This window comes from Pseudochaenichthys georgianus, chromosome 11 (assembly GCF_902827115.2).
Source record: "Pseudochaenichthys georgianus chromosome 11, fPseGeo1.2, whole genome shotgun sequence".
Classification (NCBI taxonomy): Eukaryota; Metazoa; Chordata; class Actinopteri; order Perciformes; family Channichthyidae; genus Pseudochaenichthys; species Pseudochaenichthys georgianus.
The window spans coordinates 10,832,586-10,857,109 of record NC_047513.1 but is presented as its reverse complement, the minus strand read 5'-3'; the positions used below and the strand labels follow the sequence as shown (position 1 = coordinate 10,857,109).

General features: G+C 46.7%; 2 protein-coding genes across 6 annotated transcripts in view; one reads left to right on the top strand and one right to left on the bottom strand.

The window, feature by feature from the left end:
* Nucleotides 1-14,724, top strand: part of LOC117454779 (protein FAM131B-like) — a 53,293-nt gene extending 38,569 nt beyond the window's left edge. For 3 of the 4 annotated variants that reach the window (XM_034093957.2, XM_034093958.2, XM_034093955.2), the window contains exons 4-10: nt 180-395; nt 4,734-4,874; nt 10,055-10,210; nt 10,290-10,456; nt 11,590-11,724; nt 12,612-12,749; nt 12,944-14,724. In XM_034093957.2, the coding sequence (XP_033949848.1) occupies nt 180-395; nt 4,734-4,874; nt 10,055-10,210; nt 10,290-10,456; nt 11,590-11,724; nt 12,612-12,749; nt 12,944-13,126 (1,136 nt within the window). In that variant the 3' untranslated portion in view covers nt 13,127-14,724. The remainder of the gene's footprint in view (nt 1-179; nt 396-4,733; nt 4,875-10,054; nt 10,211-10,289; nt 10,457-11,589; nt 11,725-12,611; nt 12,750-12,943) is intronic. The other variant, XM_034093959.2, reaches the window with a different exon arrangement.
* A 2,909-nt stretch (nt 14,725-17,633) lies between these two features.
* The window catches only part of clcn1a (chloride channel, voltage-sensitive 1a), a 53,951-nt gene continuing 47,060 nt past the window's right edge, over nt 17,634-24,524 (bottom strand). For both annotated transcript variants that reach the window (XM_034094621.2, XM_071204802.1), the window contains 2 exons: nt 20,842-20,928; nt 17,634-20,350 (listed from right to left, as the gene is read on the bottom strand). In XM_034094621.2, the coding sequence (XP_033950512.1) occupies nt 19,871-20,350; nt 20,842-20,928 (567 nt within the window). In that variant the 3' untranslated portion in view covers nt 17,634-19,870. The remainder of the gene's footprint in view (nt 20,351-20,841; nt 20,929-24,524) is intronic.

The window sequence follows — 24,524 nt, the reverse complement described above, 5'->3', positions numbered from 1 at the left end:
AGTGTTTGTGTGTGTCTGGTGTGTGTTGTCTGTGTGGGTGTGTGTTGTCTGTGTGTGTGTGTGTGTGTGTGTGTGTGTGTGTGTGTGTGTGTGTGTGTGGTGTGTGTGTGTGTGTGTGTGTGTGTGTGTGTGTGTGTGTGTGTGAATGTGCCCCTCCTGCTGCCCCATACCTGTTGTAGGTGTGCCTCGCTCCATGAAGGACAAAGTGACTAAGCCCACTGCCATGGCCCACGGTCGCGTTGCCCATATGATCGAGTGGCAGAGCTGGGGCAAACCAACCGCGGGGCCGCTGGGGAGCGCGGTGCAGAACAGCTTGCAGAAGGAGGAGAGGAGGATCGAGAACGATGCTTACAGCGACCTGAGTGACGGAGAGAAGGAGGCTCGCTTCGCTGCAGGTGAGGGGACATCTAAAAGTACACAGGAAGATGTTATTACATTACATTTAGCTCATGCTTTTATCCAAAGCTGCTTACAAAATTGCATCTGACCATGAAGACACAAACTAAAAAAGAAAAAATCCTTCAAGTACATTAGCTTTTAAAAAGCCAAACCAAGTGCTAGTGCATTGGTTTCAAACAAGCCAAACCTTTTAAGTGCTACGTCCAGAAGTGATATTTATTTGTATATTTTCCATGGTACAGTAGAAACAGGGGGATACATATTGTAACTATAGCTATATAAGCACAGGCGGAGCCCTCTACTGGACTTTATGGGTACTACCTCTTAACCGTACTATGCAAGCATTCACCTACTGAGATATTTATAAACGTAGCCGGCCCCTCGGGGCGGGCCTACCTGAATGCGCACGCAAGCCCACCGTATATAAGGCGGCCACGCCTCCTGACTGTCATCCTACACCCTCTTCAGCGAGCGGCATAGAACAGATAGGGCCCCAAGTAGAGGGCTCCGCCTGTGCTTATATGCCTAGGGTTACAATTCGTAACCCCCCGTTATATCTTACACAGGCTCCGCCCTTTACTGGACTCTATGGGTACAGTGGGTGGAGCCCTGATGCATAAACGTCCTGTCGTCCAACAACATCGGCCCATCACACTGCCCCTGACCGGCTTTTGGTTAACAGCCACTGCACCGCAGCTTCTTCTCCTCCGGCTGTGACCGTGGAGAAGTCGGGGCCGCAGTTTACTTGGCTGGTAGAGCACACTCAGACATGCTTACCTCGTGAAGAGTGTGCATGGAAAATAATGGGGAAAGCTCTCCCCCCCCATTATCGTGGGGATTATCGTCCTCCAGCCCTGTATGGGGCTTACTGCGCACCATGTTTCCTGGGTCCCTAAGGAGCCTGGGAAAACATAAGTGCATTATGTCCAGGGGGGGCCAGATACCTACTGACCCCTCCCCCCTCACCAGTCCTGTGTTGCTCCAGCAAGCACAGACGATGAAAAGAAGCCAGACAAAGAGATAAAACCTTATGAAGGGGCATGGCGTAGACCAATACATACCACGTGTAGAGTGTACATGGACCCCAGTGGGGAAGACTCTCCCCGCCTGTCCATAGGCATGTGAAATGCACTCGCAGAACCATCCTGTCAGGCGTTTCTTGGACAGAGATTTACCGGCCACACCATCCCAAAAGCACACAAGCAGCTGTTCAGTGCGCCTAATGGAAGTCGTGCGCCCTACATAACATGCTAGCGCACGCACCGGGCAGAGGAGGTGCAAATTAGCCTCCCTGTCCCCAATATGGGGTGGAAGAATAAAGCCGTTTAACTGTATAGCCCTCGACCTGAACAAACTCCTTAGGTTCTTGGGAACAAAGGAGGGGTTCGGTCTGAGTGTCGCCCCGCTACGGTCACCCCGGATCAAAAGGCAACTCGGGTGCACCGACAGAGCGGCCAGCTCGGACACTCCCCTGGCCAAAGTCAGGGCAAGCAGCAAAGCTGTTTTCAATGATAGTGCCTTCAGGGAGGAGAGCTCCAGAGGCTCAAATGGTTCTGTGACCAGAGCCTCGAGCACCAACGGCAGATCCCATTGCGGGGAGGAGGCATACACCACTGGGCGCTGTCTCCTGACCCCCTGCAAAAAACGCCATAAGTGGCTGACTGAAGGCTGACCTGCCGTCAAATCTCTCATGGCAGGACAAAATGGCTGCTTCATACACTTTAATTGTGGAATGAGCAAGCCCCCTGTCCACCAGTATCTGTAAATAGGACAGAATAGAGCCCAACGTACATGACCTTTCTTCACAGCACCGCTGGAATCCCAACCACTTCGTCCTGTAACAGGCTGTGGTGGATCCTGCTCCTGCTGCCTGGATAGTTTGAATAACTTTGTCAGACAGTCCCTCCCGTCTCAGCCAGTCCCTCTCAGGAGCCAAGCCTGGAGAGGTTGGCCCAGAGTGGGTAACGCCCCTTCCTGCTTCCTGAGACAATGCCCCCCAGACCTGAGGAACCGTCCAGGGCTGGCTCACCATCATCTGTGTCACCTCTGCGTACCACAGCGCCAAGCGGCGACCTGGGGCCACTAGGATGACTGACTATCGTTCTCGCCTCACCCTCTCCAGGAGAGGGAGAATGAGACGCAGTGATGGAAAGACGTAGAGCAGCTATCTTGGCCGTGTGCAAACGTGTCCACCCCCAAAGGTGGACCCACTTTTTGTGCTTTATTATCTTTGAACTGCCCTGATGAGGGAAGCGCTCTTAATTCTGTTATATTCCACACAATGACAGTGGCTTTCTATCTTATTATGATATAGACCAGGTATCTGCAAGGTAAAAAAAACGTCTTGGACAATTCAATTGTCAAATACACTGAACAAAAATATAAATGCAACACTTTTGTTTTTGCTCCAATTTTTCATGAGATGAACTCAAAGATCTAAAACATTTTCTATATACACAAAATAACAATTTCTCTCAAATATTGTTCACAAATCTGAAAAAATCTGTGATAGTGAGCACTTCTCCTTGGCCGAAATAATCCATCCCACCTCACAGGTGTGGCATATCAAGATGCTGATTAGACGGCATGATTATTGCACAGGTGTGCCTTAGGCTGGCCACAATAAAAGGCCACTCTGAAACGTGCAGTTTTGCTTTATTGGGGGGGTCTGGGGGGGGTCCGAAAACCAGTCAGTATCTGGTGTGACCACCATTTGCCTCACGCAGTGCAACACATCTCCTTCGTATAGAGTTGATCAGGTTGTTGATTGTGGCCTGTGGAATGTTGCTGGATATTGGCAGGAACTGGAACACGCTGTCGTATACGCCGATCCAGAGCATCCCAAACATGCTCAATGGGTGACATGTCCGGTGAGTATGCTGGCCATGCAAGAACTGGGATGTTTCAGCCGCCAGGAATTGTATACAGATCCTTGCAACATGGGGCTGTGCATTATCATGCTGCAACATGAGGTGATGGGCGTGGATGAATGGCATAACAATGGGCCTCAGGATCTCGTCACGGTATCTCTGTGCATTCACAATGCCATCAATAAAATGCACCTGTGTTCGTCATCCATAACATACGCCTGCCCATACCATAACCCCACCACAACCATGGGCCACTCGATTCACAACATTGACATCAGAAAACCGCTGACCCACACAACGCCACACGCGCTGTCTGCCATCTGCCCTGAACAGTGAAAACCGGGATTCATCCGTGAAGAGAACACCTCTCCAACGTGCCAGACACCATCGAATGTGAGCATTTGCCCACTCAAGTCGGTTACGACGACAAACCGGAGTCAGGTCGAGACCCTGATGAGGACGACGAGCATGCAGATGAGCTTCCCTGAGACGGTTTCTGACAGTTTGTGCAGAAATTCTTTGGTTATGCAAACCGATTGTTGCAGCAGCTGTCCGAGTGGCTGGTCTCAGACGATCTTGGAGGTGAACATGCTGGATGTGGAGGTCCTGGGCTGGTGTGGTTACACGTGGTCTGCGGTTGTGAGGCCGGTTGGATGTACTTCCAAATTCTCTGAAACCCCTTTGGAGACGGCTTATGGTAGAGAAATGAACATTCAATTCACGGGCAACAGCTCTGGTGGACATTCCTGCTGTCAGCATGCCAATTGCACACTCCCTCAAAACTTGCGACATCTGTGGCATTGTGCTGTGTGATAAAACTGAACATTTTAGAGTGGCCTTTTATTGTGGCCAGCCTAAGGCACACCTGTGCAATAATCATGCTGTCTAATCAGCATCTGGATATGCCACACCTGTGAGGTGGGATAGATTATCTCGGCAAAGGAGAAGTGCTCACTATCACAGATTTTTTCAGATTTGTGAACAATATTTGAGAGAAATGGTTATTTTGTGTATATAAAAAATGTTTTAGATCTTTGAGTTCATCTCATGAAAAATGGGAGCAAAAACAAAAGTGTTGCATTTATATTTTTGTTCAGTGTAATAAGTAACAAAAAGGTTACATAACAATAACCAAAGTTGAAATTCATCACCTGTTGTAGTGAAACTTTGGGAATTGTTTAACTTTTGTGTGTGTCCCAAAATGGAGAAGCCTGGAAAGATGCATCACAAGAAAGAATCACACTGGTGGCCGATCTGGTACATCCAAACGGATAATTTGCTAGTCATTTATTTATCTGCATCATATTTTCTGCTTGGCACGATCACTTTTTATTTTTATTACTTTCCCTCCTAATTTACCTTTATATGTTTCAGCAAATCTACGACTGGGATTTGTTGTATGCTCTGTATTTATGATTCAGTTAGCTAAATATATCTAACAGTTATTTTACTCTTACTCATTAGGCATAATGCAGCAGTTTGCCATCTCTGAGATGACTCTTTTTGGCTGGAACTCGATGGACGGGGAGAGTATGGGAGCCGGCTCCAACCAGGGCAGCGTCGCTCACCTCAGCGAGGTCAACCAGGAGAGCATCACCAGCAGAGGTACTGCACTTTAAACCTTCCTGCAAATAGCTGTAAGACACAGTGTGGAACCATTGCGAAGATATAGTCAGGCAACGAACATTAACCCAGAATTAGAGGTTGAATATTGGGGAGAAATAATAGTAATTAGTTTACTTGTATTCATGTAACGCATTAAAACAGTGTCAACATCTTTACAGGCGTTGTTGCAGTAGATTGTAGTATAATAGGACTTCTTACAGTAATATGTCTTCAGACCACACACTAAACTATTGTGTTTTAAATTGTGCGTGGATGCAGTTTTGGAAAAATGTGAGCCCCATTGGAACCTTAAATAAGCAGAGTCAGTCATTCTGCCTAGCAGCTGTAAAGGACTTATGGAGGGCGGGCACACAGCTGCACATTACCGCCTTTCACTGCTACTGGGCATTCGCTCAAAAACTCCCAAATGACAAACTCTGATGACAGCCAGTCATTTCTGAAATATCAGAACACATTCTCATTGGAGTATGATGTGGACCCAATTTCATATCAGTTCTTTCCAAAATGAACTGCACCAAAAAGCAATGATGACGTTAAACTTGGTTGAATTAAAAAAAGACAGTTCAGTAAACAAACTCATATTCTGATTTGTAGATTAAGTGTCACTCGATAATATGCTTAGTTTAGTTGCTAATAGGATGATACAATGAAGAGAAGAGAAGGTAAACTAGACTATTTCTGGCTGTTCAGAAATACCACAGATTAAATGTTTCTTTCTGTAGTTATTGCTGGTGTGAAGCAAAGCAGAGCGCTGCCAAAGCCTGAGGGACCCTGTAGGTTAGCACAAGGACTTAGCACTCCTCTCATTACCACTGCCATATGTGCTTGGCTTTGTGCTTTATCTAGCATGCACACACAAACACACACGATTAAGATGTTTTTTGCTGTAATATCAGCCACAGTCAGTTTGGGTTCAGCCTGAATGTGTGCACTCTATAATAACAACAACAATGCAACTATTCTAACTATTTTCACATTAAAGTGGTAACAGTTGGTTGCTCTAAGACAGGGGTGCCCAACCTTTTTTGAACCGAGAGCTACTTTTAAAGTTGCCAGTCTGCCGAGATCTACCAGTCCAAATAGAGAGGCGTAGCCGTTACTGACAGCCTACTACCAGGTAAATACACACTTCTACTTGTATAAAACTGACCTTTGTACGATTAATACTTCATAAAATACTGCAGATCCTTTATCTCACCTCTTTCTAATCTACACACATACAAGTATTTAACTGAAGTTGCACAACAGTGTTGTTGATACAGAGTTGGAGTGTATTCACACGTCACATACTACAGTGGGTAATGTTTTCAAGAAGCATTGAACAGTGCTGCCACATATGACACAGGAAAAAAAGAAAATACTCTGTACCCTTTCTTTGCCATTATATAAAAATAGTGTTGCTACAAAAGTATCAATTAGGCTTACTAATAAGACAACTCAGATCTGAAGCTACACAGGAATCTGCTGCAACAGTGCAATAAAAAAGACAAAATTAATAGAATCAAACCCTTTTTTTGTTGCATTTTAGTAGATTATAAAAAGAAATGCCTTTAAAATAGGATGCAAGCAACACTAGTTTCTTAACCTGAATTGATAATAGACTATAATCAATTTAAGTTTGCATTCTTATACCATTTTGTAAAATAATTATAGTGAATAAGTTCAAACAAACTCAAACTTACAGCTGATTAATAACGGTATCTAACTTGAGTTTTTATCATATCAAAAACCTGTTGAAATGCTACTGTTATTTTTATTACGCAACGGCAGCCTCCAGGAATGCTTCTTTCACAACTTCGCCGTCTTTGAAAGACTTCATGTGTTACGCAAGAACGTGACTGACACGATTAGATGCTATGGTAGCAGCCTTGCTCTTGTTGTTGGACCTGGTGAAAATGGACTGCTGTGCATTTAGCTGTCCTTTCAGGCCCCTCCCCTTTTGGGAGCGCAGAATTAGGAGGGAATTCCGTCTCGTAGCGTTTGTGCACTGTTTTGAAATGCCGCTCCTAAATTACCCTTCTTCGATAAAGCCTCGCTCGCATTGCAGATGAGACAGATGGACATTTGAATTGGAATAGATACACAAATAATTATCCTCCCACTCGGAGTGAAAATTATATATGTGTTGCTTCTTGTGTGTGTGCGGACTGTCACTCCTGGTGTTGACAATGGTTGACACGGACAACGTTAGCAAACTAGTGCACTGCCCACTGCCCACCAGACACGCCCCGACACATGGGGTCACGCCGGCCAATCACAAAGCTTTGATGCGTTCAAGTGCATTATTCTGGCACAGGAAGATTATGTTATAGGACATTAACGATAAAACAGAATATTGTTGTTCTATTTTTAGACACATCTCGCGATCGACTGGGAATCTCCCCGCGATCGATCGACTGGTTGGGCACCCCTGCTCTAAGATGAGGGCTGGTTCATGCTATGCCGCTCATGTTTTAATACACAGCACTGGGTCTGAGGTTGGATTCAGCATCTTCGTTATTACTCTATCACAGTACATCCTGAGCAAAACATTTTAATGCTAATGTTTTTTCGTTTTTTAAGAGATAAAAGTTCAAATATATTGAGTTGTGAACAGGCTCATAAGTGTACGTGGTACCAGAGCACCCTAGGCAGAAGGTCCATGATCGATTTCGTTATCGTATCATCGGACCTGAGGCCGTATGTTTTGGACACTTGGGTAAAGAGAGGGGCGGAGTTGTCAACTGATCACGATCTGGTGGTGAGTTGGGTCGAGTGGCGGGGGAAGCCTCTGGATAGACCTGGTAAGCCCAAACGTGTAGTTCGGGTGAACTGGGAACGTCTGGAGGAGGCCCAAGTTCAGGAGGCCTTCAAATCACACCTCCGGCGGAACTTTTCGGGCATTCCTGTGGAGGTTGGGGACATTGAACCAGAGTGGTCGGTGTTCAAAGCCTCTATTGCCGAAGCCGCGGCGGGGAGCTGTGGTCTCAAGGTCCTAGGTGCCTCAAGGGGCGGTAACCCTCGAACCTCCTGTGGACACCGGTGGTCAGGGAAGCCGTCCGACTGATGAAGGAGGCCTTCAGGGATTTGTTATCCCGGGGGACTCCCGAGGCAGTTGCAAGGTACCGACAGGCCCGAAGGGCAGCAGCCTCATCCGTGGCCGAGGCAAAGCAGCGGGTGTGGGAGAAGTTCTGAGAAGACATGGAGAAGGACTTTCGGGCGGCACCAAAGTTGTTCTGGAAAACTGTCCGACACCTCAGGAGGGGGAAGCAGGGAACCATCCAAGCTGTGTACAGTAAGGATGGGACGTTGTTGACCTCAACTGATGGAGTGTTAGGGCGTTGAAAGGAACACTTTGAGGAACTCCTGAACCCGACAACTCCGCCCTCTATGTTAGAGGCAGAGCTGGAGTATGACGGGGGATCAACACCAATCTCCCGGGGGGAGGTCACTGAGGTCGTCAAACAACTCCACAGTGGCAAAGCCCCGGGGGTGGATGAGATCCGCCCGGAAATGCTGAAGGCTCTGGGTGTTGAGGGACTGTCATGGTTGACACGTCTCATCAACGTTGCGTGGAAGTCGGAAACGGTACCGAAGGAGTGGCAGACCGGGGTGGTGGTTCCCCTTTTTAAAAAGGGGGATCAGAGGGTGTGTGCCAATTATAGAGGCATCACACTACTCAGCCTCCCCGGGAAAGTTTACTCCAAGGTACTCGAAAGGAGGGTCAGGCCGATTGTCGACCCTCAGATTGAGGAGGAACAATGCGGATTCCGTCCTGGTCGTGGAACGACGGATCAGCTTTTTACTCTCGCAAGGATCCTGGAGGGGGCCTGGGAGTACGCTTATCCGGTCTACATGTGTTTTGTAGACTTGGAGAAGGCGTATGACCGAGTTCCGAGGGAGTTACTGTGGGAGGTGCTGCGGGAGTATGGGGTCAGGGCGTCTCTACTCAGGGCCATCCAATCTCTGTACTCCCAAAGCGAGAGCTGTGTCCGGGTCCTCGGCAGTAAGTCGGACCCATTTCCGGTGAGGGTTGGCCTCCGCCAGGGCTGCGCTTTGTCACAAATCCTGTTTGTAATATACATGGATCGGATTTCGAGGCGTAGTCGTGGGGGAGGGGGTCTGCAGTTCGGTGGACTAAGGATTGCACCACTGCTTTTTGCAGATGATGTGGTTCTAATGGCTTCATCGGTCTGCGACCTTCAGCACTCACTGGATCGGTTCGCAACCAAGTGTGAAGCGGCTGGGATGAGGATCAGCACCTCCAAATCTGAGGCCATGGTTCTCAGCAGGAAACCGATGGACTGTCCACTCCAACTAGGGAATGAGTCCTTACCCCAAGTGAAGGAGTTCAAGTATCTCGGGGTCTTGTTCTCGAGTGAGGGAACAATGGAGCGTGAGATGGGCCGGAGAATCGGAGCAGCGGGAGCGGTACTGCAGTCGCTTTACCGCACCGTTGTGACGAAAAGGGAGCTGAGCCAGAAGGCAAAGCTCTCTGTCTACCGGGCCATTTTCGTTCCTACCCTCACCTATGGCCATGAAGGATGGGTCATGACCGAAAGAACGAGATCGGGGATACAAGCGGCCGAGATGGGTTTTCTCCGCAGGGTGGCTGGTGTCTCCCTTAGGGATAAGGTGAGAAGTTCGGTCATCAGGGAGGGACTCGGAGTTGAGCCGCTCCTCCTTTGCGTCGAAAGGAGCCAGTTGAGGTGGTTCGGGCACCTAGTTAGGATGCCACCTGGGCGCCTCCCTAGGGAGGTGTTCCAGGAACGTCCAGCTGGGAAGAGACCAAGGGGTAGACCTAGGACCAGGTGGAGGGATTATATCTCTTCGCTGGCCTGGGAGCGCCTTGGGATCCCCCAGTCAGAGCTGGTTGATGTCGCCAGGGAAAAGAAAGTTTGGGGCTCTCTGCTGGAACTGCTACCCCCGCGACCCGACCACAGATAAGCGGGAGAAGATGGATGGATGGTGAACAGGCTGAGGTGTCAAAGTTTAATGTTATAACTGTGTCATGTGTTATCTTAAAGAGGGAACATTTTGAATCCTTAAATTATGACTTTGACAGAGCAGGAAAGAAAGGCAAACACATTGTTTGTGGAAATCTGTAATTCATCACTACCCTTTGTTTTCCTATTATCCTAATTTGTCTCACTCCTCTCACCTCTCTGTCCCCCGTGCAGACCAGGTGCTCCACCACTCCTCGGCGGACGTCTGGCCTCACACCTACGTGTCACAGGGCCTGTACTGCCTGTCGTCCTCTGACGCCTGGGACCCCATCACCAGCCAGCCCTCGGGCATGGCCTCGCCCGCTGCAGGCTCATACATCATGTCTGCAGGTGCGTACTGAATCTATTCTCCAAACCTTCGAACAGTAGCCTGTGTCTCTAAGGCGTGAGTGTGTATTTGTTGTTCCAGGTGGCGGCAGTGGAGCGGCGGGGACTCCTGGTGAGGGGTTTGAGGGGACGGTGGGCAATTACCTTCAGCAGCATCATTACACCCTGCAGCAGCAGAACCAACTCCAACAGCTCCAACACATTCACCAGTTCCAGCAGCAACAGTTCCTGCAGTACCAACAACAACAGGTGAGTGGTACCAACACTGTTCATGTATGCAGTGTGATACTAGAGCCTGCCTCTATCAAATGAGCCGTTTGGGCAAATCTGAATTACGTAAGTACAACTACGTAACTGGATTTCTGAGTGCAAAGAGCAAAATCATTACATGATGTTAAATCTAGTGGCATTCCCACTTGTCTCTGATGCACATCTAATAGTGCTATTAAGCTGTAGTAGCATTAAAAGGTGGTAAACATGGTGAGCAGAACATTAGCTTTTAGCTTGAAGCACCACTGTGCTTTTGCAGCTTCTTGAGTAATGGATAACAATGCTATAGTGAGCTACTGCATGGGTAATGAAATAATAGTTTGAAAAGGTCAGTGACTGCTTCTTAGAAAGGGTGCGCTGATCCGAGACCACAAAAGCAATGAGCTTGTTAGCTTTCTCTGTGTATCATTATGGTTTCCCTTCTGAAGGAGATATTTAATATATCACATTTCATTTATAATAAAACTTTCAATCAGTCCGTCAATTCTTGGAGCATAAGAGCCTTGGACATTGGCATCCCTGACTCATCATTTATGACACGTATTACATGTAGACAGAGACCTTTAGGGACTAAAAGGAAGTCCTTCACAAGTCTCTGGCAAAGACTGCTAAATGCTGAAGGAATACAATGCTTTGTCATTTGCTTTGGCACAACGGGGATTTTTGATCTACCATAGCTTAAATGTGTTGTCATGCAGTAGATCACTTTAGCATTTGTATAAAAACACTTTATTCGTACCACCATGGGGGTCATTTACTATTTTACAGCAAAGGGATCACTCAGACAAAAATAAGAAGAGTAGAATATTAAATAAAGAGGCAAGAACACAGTAATACAAATTAAATCAACTAGCAGCAAATAAACAAAAGAATCAATTGTAGAAAGTGTATTGTCCTATAACGAAGAAGCTGAAACTGTAAGGAGCTACAGGACTTCAATGTGTTTGAAATCTCTAAAGGATGGTTTTATTTGTATTCCAAATAAAAACAAAATGATCCTGAGTCGTTGGTTTTGATCGAAAAACTAATGAACCTTTTTGAAATATATTAAGCCTATATTACAGTAAATCTTTATTAATTATCTTTCCTTCCTTTCCTATCTGTGACTACAGTCTATGGAGCAAAGGCTACATAGTGCCTCCCATTCCCTCCAAGCCACACCCAACAGCACCATCCACAGCCTGGGCCCTCCCACCCACCCCCGGCTCGCTGACCTGTGGGGAGCTGCGCTGGTCGAGGCACACCACGTAGGCACTCCCCTGCTGAATCCAAATGGTCGGATTACAGACTTTGCGGACTAAATGGTGCTTTAATGTATTGCGATGTAGTTCGCAGAGGTGTGTGACTGTGTAGACCGTCAAAGGCAAGCAGGACAGGCGTCTCCATTTAGGAGTGAGACACGAATCATCGTAACAATGACCGCATGTCCTATTATGCATTTAATACTCTCTTGTTATTGTAGGAAGCCGAGGTTTATCTTCTTTGATGTCAGGCGCGTGTCTTCAAAGGTGAAAATAGTGCACTTATCATAGTTATATTAAGCTGATGTTCATATACTGCACAGGAATAGCCTTTTTGAGTTATTTTCCATCATGTGTGATACTCATTTGTTTTTGTCTTTTGGATCTGGATTTGTTTATATCAGCAGGCGTATTTAGCACACATCTGTAGTGCAGTGAATGATGGGACAAACTGCCAGGGAAATCGGCAAGGTAGGAGACAGGCTGAATGTCTGCATGGAGCACTGCCAAAAGCCTGCATGACAGCCTTTAGCGGACCTGATGAATTCTGACAAAGGGCGTCCTTAAATCTGCCTTCTCCTCGGAGTAGCATGCTGTAAAGTCCGCAAGTTTGCAACTCTCGGCATTTGGATTCAGCATCTGTGTCTGTTGTACTTACCTAAGTATGTGTCTTGTCTCTCTGCATAAACAAATCAAGCTGGGGTCAGGACATGGGAGCTCATATTCTGCATCTCTAACTTCCCTCTTTTCTGTCTTCTGTCTCTGTTTCTGTCTTTTTGTGACTAAAACTAAAGGGTAGATGTCAGTCTGTGGTCTAACGGGCCATTCACCTGTTGAATCCTCTTCCACAGAAATAGACAGGAAATTAAATCAGTAAACTGAACTTGTTGCAGGGGGAGATCATCGGCCAGCTGAACGGACAGATGGTTGACATGATCGGAGGAGTGGAGACGGTTGGAGAGGAGCCAGAGCCCGAGTCTGAAGACACCCCTGAGCAGCACGAAGAGGAGGAAGAGGAGGAGCTGACAAAGGCGAGTTCTTTCAACTGGAACTGTCCCAATCCCTGGGCTTTGGTTTCTGCTGCTGAGTCCTAAAAACTGATACGTCGACGAGATAAGTTTAAAATGAAAAACAATTGGGCAAAAAGGGCCCTACTTACCTCTGACAGAGCACAGTTGTAGCCAGCCAATCAGTTTTCAAAATGCTTTACTTCCTGTGTTTCCAGGTAGAAGAGGTAACATTAATCCTGGAGCCGGAGCCATGCTCTTTGACCCCATCACCCCTGAAGGAGGACCTCCCCTCCACCAGAGGCTCCAGCCCAGGATTGCCAGCACAGATCGCCCAATCTGTCCCGGAGAGGAAACCGTTTGAGGTCACACCCTGCATCGTCCAATCAGTAGAGGAGTAAGAGGCAAAGGAGGGCTCCATTGTTATTGTTGGACCAACTGAATCAGAGGGCCGCAAAGAAACAGACAAAATAGGAGATAACTACTTCAATAATCGATCAAGCTATTCTATCCCAACCCCTCCCTAGTATTTTACCCACTTTGAGTCGGAGGACAAGACTTTTGGAGACAAAATCGTGGGATGTAATGTCCATCCATCCATCCATCTTCTCCCGCTTATCTGTGGTCGGGTCGCGGGGGTAGCAGTTCCAGCAGAGAGCCCCAAACTTTCTTTTCCCTGGCGACATCAACCAGCTCTGACTGGGGGATCCCAAGGCGCTCCCAGGCCAGCGAAGAGATATAATCCCTCCACCTGGTCCTAGGTCTACCCCTTGGTCTCTTCCCAGCTGGACGTGCCTGGAACACCTCCCTAGGGAGGCGCCCAGGTGGCATCCTAACTAGGTGCCCGAACCACCTCAACTGGCTTCTTTCGACGCGAAGGAGGAGCGGCTCAACTCCGAGTCCCTCCCTGATGACCGAACTTCTCACCTTATCCCTAAGGGAGACACCAGCCACCCGGCGGAGGAAACCCATCTCGGCCGCTTGTATCCGCGATCTCGTTCTTTCGGTCATGACCCATCCTTCATGACCATAGGTGAGGGTAGGAACGAAAATGGCCCGGTAGACAGAGAGCTTTGCCTTCCGGCTCAGCTCCCTTTTCGTCACAACGGTGCGGTAAAGCGACTGCAGTACCGCTCCCGCTGCTCCGATTCTCCAGCCCATCTCACGCTCCATTGATCCCTCACTCGAGAACAAGACCCCGAGATACTTGAACTCCTTCACTTGGGGTAAGGACTCATTCCCTACTTGGAGTGGACAGTCCATCGGTTTCCTGCTGAGAACCATGGCCTCAGATTTGGAGGTGCTGATCCTCATCCCAGCCGCTTCACACTCGGTTGCGAACCGATCCAGTGAGTGCTGAAGGTCGCAGGTTGGGATGTAATGTACACAAACTAAATGCCAAGAAGCCCCCCTGAGTTACTGCAGGACATGTGGAATCCTCTGAAGAAAAAGAGGAGAAAGGTAGGACTGAAGTGGAGAGAAATGCCCAATTAAAAATCAGTATCAGTGCAATACAACAAACATGGACATCACATTACAACGTTAAACAGTATTTGCAAATCATTCTGAGTGGTTGGTTCAGGTGAAGCGTGTAACATTAGAGAAATACAGCAGGAGCAGAAACTTTACCTGGTCTTAGTTCACTTGGCTAAGTAAAGATGTTTCTGATGAGGTCCAATCTGATACCGAGAAGCTACTTTCACACTGTAACGGCCCATGCACACAGCGGCGTGCGTTGAAGCTTCAACGCTTCTGCCCATTCAGTTTGAATGGGGTGACGTCACGTTTCGCCGAACTGCATTGTGGGAGCGAGGCGTAGATTTGCTTGCGACGAAAGTTGAGCAATGTTCAACTTTTGAAGCTTCGGCGGAAGCGTCAGCCAATCGAATCATATGCCAGTACAAGCTCTAGCCAATCAAACCGCGTGCTTGTGTGTCCGGGGCGGGAGATTCATGGTTGTTGGTCGAGTTTCAGCCCCCCCCCCCCCCCCCCCCCCCCCCCCCCCGCCGGCAAGTGACAACGCACGCCGCTGTGTGGACGGGCCGTAAGCCCCAATGCTCAATTTGGGATTTATTACTCAGATCAGATTTTATCTTTGCCTGTTAAAATGTTTAAATTCTGGCCAATAATCCCAGTGGGAACTGGTGGTGGTAACAGCATGCGCAGAAGAGCAAGAATCAAGATGTCACAAGCAGCATTTTCTCATAAGTAAACATGGAGGCCACTAAAGTCAGTGTCGTGGTAGCTTTAATAAGTACATGTAATGATAATAAGGATGAGGAGAAGGAGAACCATTTGGTAAGCAGGGAGTTTGTCGAGCAAATGTCCTGTGGCAAACACTTTGAATTATTTGCAAACGCTTCATCTGGACACAACCAAAAGAAAGTGCATGCTTTTTAACAGTGAACTAGCCCTTACAGTATAACACCATATACAAAGTAATAATATATCAAATTGCTTTTTATTATAAAAGAAAAAAATCCAATAAACTGATATGTATTTGTATGAATGTAAGACTGTATGTATGTATGTATGAATGTAGCTTTGTTTGTGTGTTAAATATATATATTCTGGGAAACACATTCTTCTTGGTATTGTTCTTTTCCACCATGTGCCATAAAAGTGCACAGACATGATGACCATCACCAAGATAACACATTGCCTAATTTACTGTATCTAACAAACCTTAAAAGGGGACATTTGTAAGATATGATCCAACATTTTAGCTTTAAACTATAACAAAATGAACATTATCAGAGAGTGATACTGTGTTAACAGTTTATCCAAATGTCTATGTTATTTGTTCCAGAGTTATCAACTGAAACTAGCATGCTAGCTAACTTGTAATATCACTTGTTCCTTGAGAGGCGATTGTGAGGCACTGAACCTTTTACTGCCACTTCCGAGTAAGTCCAATAAATGTACTATCAAAATGTAAAGTAACACAGACCATACAGCCCTGGGGCGGTGGCAAAGTACACACATATAGCTAATGTAAACTCAAGGTCACCACCACACTTAAAGTTAACAGAATGGCATTGTTATTTCAACAAACTATCAGCTGTTCAGCCCTTAGGTTACATCTTTTCCCTGCTGTTTGTAGGCTTTTATTGTTAAATACCGCCCTCTATGTGACTAGGCATTACACATTGCACCAGCGTGAACCTAGACTTCATTCTGAGCTTCACTGCCAAACCAATCCTTAACCATAAAATCAGCATCAATCTGAAGTGAGGGCCAATTCAAAAAGCCCTCCCACTCAAGGTCACACTTTGGTCCCTCTAAGATACAAATATATGAGCGAACCCAGACACATATATAGCGACTTTTGGCATATTGTCTTGTGCATTGATAAGTGCGGAGGCTTAACTTGCTATGCTTTATCCCTTTTCCTAACCTTAGATTTGACAGCCAAACCTATTGTATATAATACATTACACACAGACACACAATGGAATGCAAGAAAGGGTTTAACCTAATTGTCCAGCTGTATCATTTTCTAACTGCAGTGTGAAGGTCAGAGTTTTTTTCTCACTGAGCAGCAGCAGTTTCCTTGTAGTCATCAATTCCACTAAAACACAAAAAGAATCCTCATCCATTGAACCGAGTCGTGTAGACTGCAATTCTGGAGGCAGAGAAGTGCCCTTGTGCGGTCAAGTGCTATTATCCTATTGATCTTTTTGAAGGCTTCCTGTGTGTGTTTGGCTGTTGTGGTCGGTGGCTAGCAATGTGTTTTTTTTTTTTTACTGCTAAATAAAGAAATGCTGCATAATACAGTAGAAGAAGTCCTTAAAAGCAACATGCTTTACCGACTTCATTTGAATGTGAAGAAGCGTGTGGATGCCAGTGCAAAGACTTGAAATAAGACAGACTATAACAATATATGTCAAAAGTCTGCATGCGTGCTAGAGATGGTCAGCCAGAATTGCTCAGAACAGTGTATTTTATAAATGTGTGTTTGCCTAAGGAAACAGAACAGAATCAAGCATTTACATAATCTCTTCTAAAAGATTCTACCTACAGCTGCTGGAGAGGACGCTTCCCTCGTACACTCCAGTGATCACAGCCCACGATGCCCCTGAGTGCTGTGATAACCATCTGTCCTCTGTTTGTCCTCTTGTTGCTCTTGTAGAGCATGTAGTGAAAAAAAAACACAAGGCACACATCTGAAGGCCGAGAGATTGAACACAAAAAGGTGACGCCTGGCATCATGGGAAATGAGGGAATTTGGAGTGAAACTTCTTTGCTTTTTTGGGAATAAAAACAAATGCTGTCACTCATGCTGTCTGATGTCACTCGTGTTCATCACTTTCATTACTTCTGTGGAGGCAATGCAAAAATCAGATAATATAATATATCTCTCTGTAATAAGATTTAAAACCTCTTGATTCACAATAGCTGTCAGAAAAGCAATACATAAAGGCTTAAAATTACTTTAAAGGACACATCAAGAAAAAGTGACACCTAGTCTCACTAATGAACATGAGAAAAAGGCAACGAAGGTAAGAAACAGCAGGTAGCTGCATAGATCCCGTCATCCTGGCTGTCAAATGTTCTTTTGATGTGTCAGATACAAATGATTAATGACCATTTATAGTTATTAAGTGGTTATACTGAAAGAGAAAAATAAATGAGCTTTGTAGCCAAGTTCGAGATAGCCATGCTGATTATTGTGGATATGTTTTGTCATCAGAGCAGCTTTTTCCAAAAAATAAAATTTCATTTTTTTTCAAGTGACTTCTAAAGTAAAAACTATATTTCTGCCCTACCTTCACTGAGTTCAGCTCTTGTTCCAGGTGAGTATAGGAGAAACTCTTCTCTCTGTTTAAATGTGGCTCTTTCCTGCAGGTCAGCCTTTACCCTGGATGAAGGAAGATCAACAACTATAATGAAGACTTTATTTCGCTACATCTTTCACAGTGTTATACATTTCAGATAGCATTTGACTTTGCTAAGAGATACATTTCAAAATTATTTAACCACAACCACAGACAGAAGACATCAGCACTTAGACCAGTACAGAGCTTTCTTAAGAAATGGACACACACATTCTAATTCACACACACACACAAAACATGAAGAAGCTTTTCGTTGAATCTGCACGTTTTAAAGACTTTTAAGGCAGTACCTGAGAATTTGAATCCAGGAGATATGAAGTGGATATGGAGGGATAAATGAAAAAAAGGGTTCACAAGGAGAAACGTTCAAAAATAAAATGTTCAAGGTAGTCACTTCAGATCAAATTACTTTCTTAGAGACAGATTATGTGCCTTAAAGGTACAGTAGGTATAGGTAAGAATGGAGAAACCAGCTCGAGTGCGCTATAATTTAAAAGTGCACAACCAAAAAAAATCTGCCCCTTCCTTCAGACTTGCTTACAGAGTCCCTCCTCCAACACACACGAACGCGCACATGACCAATGAGGGCATGAGATAAGTTTGTGCACAGATGGAAGGCTGACAGGCAGGTAGGCCGTCCAGTTATCTGCGGCGGGCCGAGGCAGATGATTGGTCGTGCTTTTTGCAGCGCCACGGCTTCCACAGATGACATTTTTGTATGTATTTATTGTCAAAGCATTTAATGTATTCATTGCTATCGGGATGTTAAGAGCATTCCATGGAATATAACAAAAGTGTTTCTGAAGTGAATTACCTACCCCACCTTTAACTGAGTTGGAGAAAGCAAATAACTTAAACTCATCATCAGGATTTCATTTTGAAGGAGTTAAGAAAAGAACGCTTCATCTGTCAGAAGCCTACTAAGAGGCAGGAGGGAAGTTTAGTGAGCGACTTTGGTTCAACTTACATTATGTGACTGTTTAGACATAAACATCTAATATAAAGAGTGCATACTTACTGACTTATGCTGACCTCAACAGGATATAACCCCCATCTCTAAACCTCCACGCAGCTTTCAGCCTCTTTCGGTTAATTGTTTTGTTTTTCCATTTGTTCCTGAACTCTTGAACCACTTTTCATTGGTACACTAATGTTAAAATAGCTAATTGGATTTCTCTGGTTGCCTGATCAGCTCTCATAATCACGCTGGCAGTCCTATATTTAATAGTATTGCTAATGAGGGAATTCATTAGGCCAATTAATGTAGTAATTAGTAAATATCTCTTTGTCAACATACCTCTTCATCTTCATTAAACGTGTTAATGTTATGTGACAAAACGTCAGCTGTCATTCACTGTAATGAATGTCACTGTTGTTAGCAAGATGGATTTCAGAATGAAAAGCTTCTGTCTATTTGTTTGAATTTCTTCTTGCAACATTATTCATATTATAATCATAATCCAAGTTTTCTTTGTTAGGGAACATGAGGGGGAAATAATCTCCAGGACCTCCAGTATACAGCGGGTTGTCCCTCGTTAGCCGCCTTTAGCTGCACTGTCCATCAACCTGACCGTGGTGAGCTGTGAGGCCGCAGCCACAAGGTCAGCACGCAATGTGGAGGTCGTTGTGGGGCGTTGGACACAGGCTGCACAGCTCCTTAAGTCTGCTGCTATACAGATGGTCTGCTGCCAGTTTCAAAATCAATAGCTCCTGCTTTATCCGATAAAACACGTTTTAAAGACACAGGTTACGAGAGCTAGTATTCTTGTGTGCACAGGTTTGGATGACCGTTTAAAGAGTATATTGTGTTTATAAAAACTAAAAGATGCAGCATGTGTTTTACCTGGAGAGCACTGTGGCATAAAAGAGGTGTCTAATCCATCAAAATGTAACATATAGAAGTGTATTCTATATTTATTCCTCTGTGGAGTGACTTTATCACGATTTCAAAATGTAATTCGAAAAATGTAATATTGAATTCTGGGCTTTGTTTGGATAAGAAAAAACAATCAACTTCAGTGCAGAGAATATAAACTCAAATTGGTTGAATCTTGAGAAATGAAAAACATTGAGAGAAAGAATAAGTGAGGCAGGTTAAGTATTAAAGAAACACACAAACAGAGCTTATCGAGAGTAGGTGAAGGAGGTTGTGGTGGGAGAAGTGTTTGGTAGGGAGGGATCCACTTACAAAAAGAGGTAAATGAGTGTCCAAAGACCAGAGCAACAAGTTAAGAAACTGAAACAAAACTCAGACCATTACAAAAGTGTTCCATTATAAAAAAAACATGACCATCACTCTTTTCTACTCTACACCATTGGCTCATCATCACTGTCTTCATCCCCCTCAAGCAGTCTCTGTAAGGGTGTCAGGGTGGAGGGAGGGATGGAGGTGGAAGAGGGAGGAGGAGGAGTGGAGGGGGGAGGGACCGGGGGAGGAGGGGTGGATGGAGGGAGGCTGACATTGCTGTTGTCGCTGCAACTGGTTCTGGGAGAGCTGCAGGCCCCGGGGCCGCTCCCCGTGATGTAGCTGCTGCTCTCCTCCACTTCCAAGGTCACGCCCTCGATACACACCTCCGTCTCAGCCTCGTGGATGTGATGGTGAGGGGGGGACAGGGGTGGAGGCTGGGGAACAGGGAGAGCTAAGGGACAGGAGGTGGAGGTCGGAGAGGAGGGAGCAGTGGAAGAAGAAGGTGGAGGTTTAGGGGCAGAGTTGTGTTTGCGGAAGCTTGCGAGCGGAGGACGGAGCCGGACGCCAGAGCGGGTGGAGCCCTCGATGGCCTTCTGGAGCTGGAGGGGCGGAGGAGGGAGGGAAACGGTGGAGGAACAAGATGGAGGGAAGTGGTGACATTTTAGGAAAGCAGTATAAAGACAGCAACAGTTTTTAGTCAGAGGGAGGAATAGGTAAGTTAAAGGATGAAAGGATTTCTAAAGTGAAGAAGAAAAGTGAAATAAGATACGGTTTAGGAACAGAGGAGTGAGACGGAGACAAAAATGGGGAAAGACAGAAGGAATGGAGTAGATCAAAGAAACCCTGAGTCATGTAGAGAGGATATTGATTATGCTCACAAAAAGCTTTATGAAACTCAGAGTAAATTAGTAGTGATGCCAATTTGACTCCTCAAAGTCAAAGGAAGCTTTTTAAATGTAGAGTGAATTCAAAGGAAGAAGGCTTTCTGGACTGAGATCGATGGGGGTTTAATCAACTTTACTGCTTGCTTTTGGTTCAAGACGGCACTCATCAGACAGTGTTTGGAAAGACAGCAATACAAGTTTCTTACCTCTTTAAGTGCCACCACTCCCACCAGTTTGCCAATACTGGTCACATAGGCGTGACTGAGCCCCAGCAGTGAGAACAGGGTGTGGGTCTGTGGAGAGGGAGGTCACGTTAGGACACATGTAGACTTTTACCTCTCAGACCAGGACAGCCTTTTGACTCTCTCTGTAACTCCAGACAGTAACATGAAAGATGAAAGCTAACGGCACAGAAGGAACCGGGGAAAGAAAAAGTCCCCAGTGCTCAAAGAACTCTGCATATTCTGGCTAAGGTCGCACTTTGTATCACCTCTTTATATGCATCTGGAATATTGTAATGTAACTTACATAAGTACATAAACTCAAGTATCATTTTTAAGTTCTTTACTTACTTGTAACAGAGAAATCCTAAAGTGTGGTATAGCTACTTGTTCTTGAACACAAGATCAGAGTACATCTTTCACCACTGTGAATCAGCACATTTCAACGCCTCCTTTTGCGCAATAATATTCTGGTTATTAACTGGAGAGTTAAATCACACTGATGAAAAAGCACTAGCAGCAATATCACAATCTCTTTCACGCTTTCTGCGAATCCTTCATCGCCCTCAGATGTGTCATTATGACATTGTTAGCATTTCACATTGATTGTATAACGCCGGAAAAAATGAATAATAATTCCTATCATTGGAATGGTGCGCATGTAAAGGCTCCCAATGTTCGGCATATTTTACATTTTTAACATAAGATTATATAATGTTAAAATCCCCAATGTGGAAAGCACGCACAGATACAGACACAACTGAGCATGCTTCTTTGGTAAATAGAATAACTAACATCTGAACTCTGGTGGCACAGAATAGCTCTGAACGCATCTCCATTCTAAAGAACTGTCATGCAGTTTTGTTGAAAATCAAAATATGATCAAAATGCTGACAGGGATTTCTCGTAAATGCCAAGCTATCTAAGAACATTTAGTGAACAATTGGTTAGCATAACTACAGTGCTATTTGGATCCAGAGGTTAACATGTTTAGAATTGCTTTTATTGACTTACTGTCTAAAACCAGAGGTATTTAGTTTACTAATATAAACATCTGGAAAACAATACTTTTGTTTACATTTGAGTAACTGAATAATCAATATTGTGCCCAAAACTATTGCTGAGCGGTGAGGGATCTGTGTTTGTACTGATCAGGGAGTAAATGAATTGTGAAGTATAACAGGTGCTTGTTTCTTTCCTTCACTCCTCTGGCAGGGACAATGATTGTAAAAACGTTTCCTCACAATGTAGGTTCTATTTCGTCCCTACTGACCGCCAGAGGCGGTGCTTTAGCACTGGATATGTCCATCGCGCGCATGCGCAGCTCGAGTACCAATAACAACAAAGTCACCTGTGACCCACGTGACACCGGCTACATCAGCCGGTGTCGACAGAGGATCTGTTCCTTTTCATCTTCTCGCTGCGCGAGAGTACCTTGGCTAAATTTTTTGTAGCCTACAGCGTTCGTTCGGAACATTTGTTAAGGATTCTCTGCAAACAGCTGGCTGCGTGTAGCTTCGCGACTCATCCAGTCGGGGCCGCGGGATTACCCGTCCTCCAGGAGCTGCGGCTGGCTGCGCAGAGACTTCGTTCAGACAGGTTGGTGTCGGCTTGGTTGGCGACGGCAGTGTTTCTACTCCCTCTCCCAGCCTAGTTGTCCTGATTCTGTCTGTTTGCTGAGTCTTTTGGTGACGGAGGTGTTTTCGCTCCCCCAGGAGTATTGCTGTGCTTTGTACTGTTTTGGCCGCGGCGCTGAGCCAAACGTCATTAGCATTGAGCTAAACCTCATTAGCATTGAGCTAAACTTCATTAGCATTGAGCTAAACTTCATTAGCATTGAGCTAAACTTCATTGGCATTGAGCTGTACTGGCTAGTTAGCAGTAGCGGCTGTAGCCACTCGGCGGACGCCGGGTTGAGCACCGGAGTTTCCCGTGCCGTTCTTTTTTCTTTAGCTACAGCTGGCATTCGCCTTTGATTTAACGCTAAAGTTGCCGTGTTTATCCTGTTAAACAAGTAGCTGGTGAAGTCTGTGTTCCCACACCCGCTCCCGGTTAAGCTGCATCTGGCGTTCGTCTTCAGTTTAACCAGTGAAGGCAGTGTTTATAAATGTGTGTTTGCCTAAGGAAACAGAACAGAATCAAGCATTTACATAATCTCTTCTAAAAGATTCTACCTACAGCTGCTGGAGAGGACGCTTCCCTCGTACACTCCAGTGATCACAGCCCACGATGCCCCTGAGCGCCTGCATGAACTGTAGCTGCATGCCCCGGGCACTCAGAGTGGCTAGAATCACTGAGGTGGAACGTCTGGCGGCAGCCAACGGACACCTCTCTTGGTCACATCCTCCCCCAGATCAGTTCGACCGTCCCTGGCGACTTGAGGGAGCGATGGCCATGGGTGCACCCCCCCAATAAGAGGACTAGGAACAGGCTGTCCTCTAGAGTGGATCAGCTAGCTACCGACATGGACACGATGAAGTCGCTCCTCGTGGCCCTTCAGCCGGGGCCCGGTATAGGGGCTGCTAGCGGGCCGCCTGCCCCTCCTTCGGTTGCTGCCCCTCCTTCGGTTGCCGCCCCTCCTTCGGTTGCCGCACCTCTGTACGAGGATGCCTTGTCGCTAGCGGCTTCGGCTAACCTCTTCAATGAAGAGACGGATGAAGAGACGGAGGACGAGGTCCCGCTCGAGGAGTTTTCCCTCTCCTCTGCTCAGGGGTCTCTGCAGGACGGGGAGGACGGCTCCATGGCGGCCATCATTCGTACAGCCTTGGCGCACCTGCAGATTCCGGTTCCGCAGGCCAACTTGGCTCCGGCTAGTGCCTTCTTCAGGCGTAACCCAGCCCGTGTCCCCCTCACCGTTCCTCCTTCAGAGGAGTACCTGAGGGAGCTCCAGGCATGCTGGAGGGACACCAGGGCCTTTAGCCGCACTGGTTCCGATGCCCGCACCTTGGCTGCCATGCAGGACCCGGCGAGGGCGGGGCTGGGTGGCATGCCACCCATTGAGCCTGCCATCGCCTCCCTGATTCTGGCTCCTGACGAGGCTTTAAGGCCTGAGGTCAGGTGCCCTCAGCCTCAGTGCAGGGTCACGGATGGGCTGCTCTGTAGGGACTACGACGCAGCGGCACGCATGGGTCGTATCGGGAACTCCCTCTCCCATCTAATGCTGGCCGTCTCCGCCTCGCTGCAGCAGGCTCCGGCCGAGCCTTCTTTGCTGGGCCTCAGCGATGCATCACTGCAGGCCTTTGCCCTAATGACTAGGGAATTGGGACGAGTTATGTCTTTTCTGGTACAGACTCGTCGCCAGGTTTGGCTGGCCCAGTCACCACTGACGGAGACATGTAGGAGAGTCCTACGTAGCGTGCCAGTCGAGCCAGGGGAGCTGTTTGGGTCAGCTGCCCTGGAGACACTGGAGCGCGCTGCCCAAGCGAGGCAGACCAGGCAGCAGCTCTCGGGTCTTCGCAGTCCCGCGGCCGCTCCCGGCAGGCCCAGGGCCCGCTCTAGCAGCCGCGCTCAGCCACCGGCTTACTGGGGTGGTCGGCAGAGTTCCCAGCGGCCCACTCAACCGGCCAATGACTTTCGTGCCCCAGGTCGCCTGGCTTCCAGGCGGCCTCGCGCTTCAGAGCCTTACCGGCGCCCCCCGAGGGGCTCCAGGGGCCGGGGGGCTAGGCCCT